A 7,072-nucleotide genomic window follows, 5' to 3' on the forward strand; every position below is an offset into this window, starting at 1 on the left:
GGCTCTATCCCATCTCCCCCCTTTCCCCGTCGCGATATAACCTTGAATGGTTGAAAACGACGTTAAACACCAAATAAAGAAAAGAAAAGTAAGGAGGTGATTGTTACAAGAAGGTGTCTTTTCGCGTCTTTTCGCGTCTTTTCGCGTCTTTTCGCATCTTTTCGCGTCTTTTCGTGTCTTTTCGCGTCTTTTCGAGTTTTAGTGACACCCCCGTCATGTGTGGATGTGCCCAGGGATAATATGAAATCGGACTCTACTTGTTTTCTGTCTGTGGAGGTGCTGTACATTTGCCAGACACCTTTCACACGTGCATCCAGGGAGGTGTGGTTGCTGCTGTTGAAATGTTGGGCAACAGACCTACAGCGGCGATGCCGAATATCTGCCAGATGTTCGGTGAAGCGGGTAGAGAGGGTTCTTTCGGTCTCACCAATGTAGAGTACTTTGGGGCATTTGAGACAGGATATGGCATAGATGAGATTGCGGCTGGTGCAAGAGAACGTGCGTTTAATGTTGAAATCTTTTTGGGGGCCGGTCAGAGTGGTAGAATGGCAAATGTGGGGGCAGGTGTGGCAACGAGGGTTCTGGCATGCGTGTGTGCCGGGTTGTAGGGGAACTGGCGAACGAAGAGAGGATCGAACCAGGGAGTCTCGAAGGTTGCAGTCCCGTCGGGAGGCCAACAAGGGTGGCAGGCTGAACGTTTCACCAACAGAGGGGCTAGACTTCAGGATGAACCAATTGGTTTTCAAAATGTGGCGAACAGGTAGGTTATGGGGATGGTGGGTCAAAACTGCCACAGGTCTGTCTGATCTGTCTGAGGTGGATGATGGCTGCAGAGCTACTTGTCTCGGTATGCAGCGAACTTTATGTAAGGCCAAATTCAAGAGGCTGGATGGGTAGTCACGTTGAAGGAAGAAGTCAGACATTTCTGCTGCTTTTTCTTCAAAGTCATCTGTGTCAGAACAGATGCGGCGCAGTCTGAGAAACTGGGAAAATGGAATGCTCCGGATGGTGGAAGAAGGGTGAGAGGAATGGAAAGTAAGGTAGGTGTGAGCATCAGTGTCTTTGTAATGAACACTGGTGGAAAGAATGCTATCAGACAGGGAAATGTTCAAATCCAGAAAGGCGACTGCGGAAGGAGAGATATCAAAGGTGAATTTGATGGAGGGATGGTAGTTACTGACAAAGTGTATGTAATCAGTGAGGTCAGACAACGAGAGAGAGGTGGCACCGAGGCAATCATCGATGTAGCGTTTGCACAGTTCAGGCTGAGGTCCAGTGTAAGTGGAACGAATCTGGGATTCCAGATGGCCCATGAACAGGCAAGCATAGGAAGGTCCCATTTTGGTGCCCATGGCGACACCACGACATCTGATGACAGACTTGTCTATTAAACTCAAAAGTATTGAGCGTGAGGACAAGCTCCGCAAGACGGAGGAGGATCGGAGTGGGTGGGTCGCGAACAGAACGATTGTCCAGGGAGAACCGTAGTGCTTGAAGTCCGTCGGAAGGAGGGATGGATGTATACAGAGAACAAACATCCATGGTGAACAGAAGGTTGGGATGAAAAGAAGGGTTGTTGTTGATTTCACCCTTGAGGTGAAGCGTATGAGTGGTGTCCTTGATGTATGAAGGCAGTGTCTGAACGATTGGTTGCAAGAGGGCAACTGCAAGCGGACACAATAGGTCTGCCTGGAGAGTCAGGTTTATGTATCTTGGGCAAGAGATACAGTTTGGGTTGTTGAACTTGAGACTTGTTCAAGTGTTTTGCGGTAGAAGGAAGCTGGTTTTGTGTGACAGCAGTTGTAATGGTCTGGGGAATGAGTTTTTTGTCTGACAGAAGTGTTTGTTCCGTTAGGGACTGATAAGCAGTAGTGTTGTGGAGCTGCCGATTGGCTTCTTGGATGTACATGTCGCGGTCCCAAACCACAACGGCCCCTCCTTTATCTGCTGGTTTTATGACGATGTCAGATCTTTGTTGTAAGGACTTGAGGGCGACACGTTCTGATTCAGAGAGGTTTCTTTGTTTGATGGGTTTGGGTTTAAGAGCTTTGATGTCTGCCTGACATTGTGAAATGTACAGTTCAACATGGGCAGACTTACCACATGGTGGAAGGTTGCGGCTGCCTGGTTGGAAGAGTTGAATGAAGATGTCCTGTGATGTAGGAGGTCTAGGGACTGAACCTAACACAGCCATCCATCTGAGAGTACGGAAAAAACGCTCACAGTCAAGGAGTGTTTTGTACTTGCTTGTGGTTTTGGTTAAAGGAACAAACTTGAGTCCTTTGGACAGGACTGAGCGTTCATCCTCTGATAAAGTGAGTGTGAGGATGAACGCTCAGTCCTGTCCAAAGGACTCAAGTTTGTTCTTTTAACCAAATCCACAAGCAAGTACAAAACACTCCTTGACTGTGAGCGTTTTTTCCGCACTCTCAGATGGATGGCTGTCTTAGGTTCAGTCCCCAGACCTCCTACATCACAGGACATCTTCATTCAACTCTTCCAACCAGGCAGCCGCAACCTTCCACCATGTGGTAAGTCTGCCCATGTTGAACTGTACATTTCACAATGTCAGGCAGACATCAAAGCTCTTAAACCCAAACCCATCAAACAAAGCAACCTCTCTGAATCAGAACTTGTCGCCCTCAAGTCCTTACAACAAAGATCTGACATCGTCATAAAACCAGCAGATAAAGGAGGGGCCGTTGTGGTTTGGGACCGCGGCATGTACATCCAAGAAGCCAATCGGCAGCTCCACAACACTACTGCTTATCAATCCCCAACGGAACCAACACTTCTGTCAGACAAAAAACTCATTGCCCAGACCATTAAAACTGCTGTCACACAAAACAAGCTTCCTCCTACTGCAAAACACTTGAACAAGTCTCAAGTTCAACAACCCAAATTGTATCTCTTGCCCAAGATACACAAACCTGACTCTCCAGGCAGACCTATTGTGTCCGCTTGCAGTTGCCCCACTGAGCATCTGTCTCAGTACCTCGACCATCTCTTGCAACCAATCGTTCAGACACTGCCTTCATACATCAAAGACACCACTCATGCGCTTCACCTTCTGGGTGAAATCAACAACAACCCTTCTTTTCATCCCAACCTTCTGTTCACCATGGATGTGTGTTCTCTGTATACCTCCATCCCTCATTCCGACGGACTTCAAGCACTTCAGTTCTTCCTGGACAATCGTTCTGTTCGCGACCCACCCACTCCGATCCTCCTCCGTCTCGCGGAGCTTGTCCTCACGCTCAATACTTTTGAGTTTGATGGACAAGTCTTTCATCAGATAAGTGGTGTCGCCATGGGCACTAAAATGGGACCTTCCTATGCTTGCCTATTCATGGGCCACCTGGAATCCCAGATTCGTTCCACTTACACTGGACCTCAGCCTGAACTGTGCAAACGCTACATCGATGATTGCCTCGGTGCCACCTCTCTCTCGTTGTCTGACCTCACTGATTACATACACTTTGTCAGTAACTACCATCCCTCCATCAAATTCACCTTTGATATCTCTCCTTCCGCAGTCGCCTTTCTGGATTTGAACATTTCCCTGTCTGATAGCATTCTTTCCACCAGTGTTCATTACAAAGACACTGATGCTCACACCTACCTTACTTTCCATTCCTCTCACCCTTCTTCCACCATCCGGAGCATTCCATTTTCCCAGTTTCTCAGACTGCGCCGCATCTGTTCTGACACAGATGACTTTGAAGAAAAAGCAGCAGAAATGTCTGACTTCTTCCTTCAACGTGACTACCCATCCAGCCTCTTGAATGTGGCCTTACATAAAGTTCGCTGCATACCGAGACAAGTAGCTCTGCAGCCATCATCCACCTCAGACAGATCAGACAGACCTGTGGCAGTTCTGACCCACCATCCCCACAACCTACCTGTTCGCCACATTTTGAAAACCAATTGGTTCATCCTGAAGTCTAGCCCCTCTGTTGGTGAAACGTTCAGCCTGCCACCCTTGTTGGCCTCCCGACGGGACTGCAACCTTCGAGACTCCCTGGTTCGATCCTCTCTTCGTTCGCCAGTTCCCCTACAACCCGGCACACACGCATGCCAGAACCCTCGTTGCCACACCTGCCCCCACATTTGCCATTCTACCACTCTGACCGGCCCCCAAAAAGATTTCAACATTAAACGCACGTTCTCTTGCACCAGCCGCAATCTCATCTATGCCATATCCTGTCTCAAATGCCCCAAAGTACTCTACATTGGTGAGACCGAAAGAACCCTCTCTACCCGCTTCACCGAACATCTGGCAGATATTCGGCATCGCCGCTGTAGGTCTGTTGCCCAACATTTCAACAGCAGCAACCACACCTCCCTGGATGCACGTGTGAAAGGTGTCTGGCAAATGTACAGCACCTCCACAGACAGAAAACAAGTAGAGTCCGATTTCATATTATCCCTGGGCACATCCACACCTGACGGTTTGAATGCGAAAATGTGATGTACTTGTATTCCCCAAACATACTGTGGATTTACGGTACGTGTGTGTGTGTGTTTGTGTGTGAATGTGTGTGTGTGTGTTTATGTGTGTATTCATGTGTTTGGTTGTGTGTGTATGTGTGCGTGTGCGTGCGTACATTTGTTTCCCCCCCTCCCCCCTTTTTTTGTTTTTTGTTTTTGTTTTCCCTCTGTCCCCACCCCCCCCCCCCCCTCCCTTTTATGAATGTGTATCACTTTTAGTCTAGTATGCCTGTGCCCATGACATCATCCAACCACTTCTCTCCCCTTTCATTCATTTCCGTTCCTAGAGTTCCTTCCCTTTTTTGCGTGTTTCCCCTCCATTTTCTTTCAAACTTTGATCGTTCCGTGTTGCGTCTGCTTTTTGTTGTCTTTTGTGTTCTTGTTTTTCCTGATGAAGCTTCCATAAGCAAAAATTCGTACCGTCTTGTCTCGTTCTTGTATCGGTGAGTACAGTATTCCTTTGTTTTTTAACTTTGTTCATCTTACCACAGTCACTTCGTTGTTTAGATAACTTAGCATTGTTATGGTCACGTCAAATAAGCATTTGCTTGAGTTCGTGTCCTAGCTGCATTTTTGTCAATTGTTTCATGTCATGTATTTTGAATAAAATTGTGTTTAAACCAATCAGTCAAAAACTGGCTGATTTGACCGTACAAAACAAACAATCTGTAAACATGGTTCTATGAGAGGACTTTGGTCATACACCAGGGGTATTCTTTGGGGCTGTATAAATGTGCAGTGCTGTGAAACCCAACTCCTGTGATATGAGAGGGTAAATTTACATAGTGCAACATCATATTTGATTGTGATAGTCTTAAAGACGTTTTTTTACCTTATTAGATATTATCCGTAAAATTACTAAAATTTAAGATGACAAGGACAGCACTTTAGGTTAGTGTTATTGCAAATATGATGTGTGCCTGTGATTGTGAACCTATGTTTTATGCTTTATGTTTTATGTTTTATGTGTGCCGTCCTATACAATTGTTGTTATAATCGTTTACAGGCAGGCAGGGTGTGCCGAAGAAAAATTTCCATTTTTATGTAATATTTTAATGGACAATAAAGTGCTGTTATTGTTATTGTTATTGTTGTGCTCACCATATTTTTGGCCATAACGAGCAGCAGCCCCAGCTTTTTGAACACCATGAGCCTCTGCAGGAAGCGCAGGGAGAAGACGGAGAAGTTAGCTGCCAGCACCACTCGCCCCACACTGTTTGCTGGCTTGCTGGGAGCAAAGACCAGTGTGATGCCGAGCACGAACACAATGATGCTGACCACGTCCACCTTGTTCCAATTCTGCCTCCAGTAGTTCTTCACACTGGTCAGCCACCTAGGCATCTTTTCATCCCACTCAAGAGACGACTTTGAAAGAAAAAAAAAGGACACTGTAAATCAAGTGTTTGGTATACATCGCCAGAAGTGGATCAAACTAGAAGTGCTCAACTACCATTACTATTAGTCGACACGCAGTAATAGATATGCCCTGATGCCCTGTGACCTTTTCTTTGGGGTATCCCATACACAAAAGGAATACGGGATTCTGGGAAACCTGTTCGAGGGCACTTAGGCACTATTGTCAATTTTTGGTACATGACTCAAAACCTATGGAATGAATACAAATAAATTAAGTAGAAGTGCAATGCCAAGGCACTGCATACCCCCAGCGAAGGACAAATCCGATTTCTCTCTCTCTCTCTCTCTCTCTCTCTCTCTCTCTCTCTCTCTCTCTCTCTCTCTCTCTCTCTCTCTCTCTCTCTCTCTCTCTCTCTCTCTCTCTCTCTCTCTCTCTCTCTCTCTCTCTCTCTCTCTCTCTCTCTCTCTCGGGTACTTAAGTTTGGAATTCACTTCCATCATCCTTTAAGCACTTAAAGTCATTAAAAAGTTAAAAATGTGTTAAAAACCACTTAAAGGGATACGCGGCATTTGACCAAAAATATGACAGTGCTCTAATATTTTCTGGGCAAGATATAGACACCATCCACATTAATTTAGTGTAAAAAAAAAGTAGGGACACCGTTTTAGTTTTTTTGCTATGAGGCCCTCTTTTCGGCAGTTTCTGAACATTTTGACCTGAAACAGTGGTTATATGATATGCATGGTGTTCAGCAGTCATTAGTGAATGGGTACTTTTTTTATTGTGGTAGGTAGAATATGCTTTTTAGTAACAAAATATGTCAATTGACAACAACAAAAAAGTAAATTCAAACCGGTAACGACATACTGTGTTGAAATATTTACAAAAATCAGCGAATCTTGTTGTTCAAACAACCACAATGACAACATGGAATATGACAGCACTCTGATTTTCTTGCAGCAGGATATTTGATATCTTACCTTCAAAATAAACACAAGAAAACTGTAGGTCATCGTGCTTTTTTTCGAGTGGCAGTATCTTTTATACCCCTACCCCCTACTTTTTGGAATAAAAATCATAGGTATTATAAGGAATATGCGAGTGCTCTAATATTTTCTGGGCAAGATATAGACACTATTCACATTCATTTAATGTAAAAAAAGAATAGGGTTACCATTTTAGTTTGGTTTTTTTGCTTTCAGGCCCTTATTTTAGCAATTTTGT

At 45.1% G+C, this 7,072-nt stretch overlaps 1 protein-coding gene across 1 annotated transcript; it reads left to right on the forward strand.

Annotated features, from left to right (window-relative positions):
- The first annotated feature begins 2,437 nt into the window (after window positions 1–2,437).
- LOC138974862 (uncharacterized) lies at window positions 2,438–4,471 on the forward strand. The gene has a single exon (XM_070347588.1). It carries the CDS (start codon window positions 2,438–2,440, stop codon window positions 4,469–4,471), a length of 2,034 nt encoding a protein of 677 aa, XP_070203689.1.
- Window positions 4,472–7,072: the final 2,601 nt, after the last annotated feature.

The sequence above is a fragment of the Littorina saxatilis genome, linkage group LG8 (genome assembly GCF_037325665.1).
Source record: "Littorina saxatilis isolate snail1 linkage group LG8, US_GU_Lsax_2.0, whole genome shotgun sequence".
Classification (NCBI taxonomy): Eukaryota; Metazoa; Mollusca; class Gastropoda; order Littorinimorpha; family Littorinidae; genus Littorina; species Littorina saxatilis.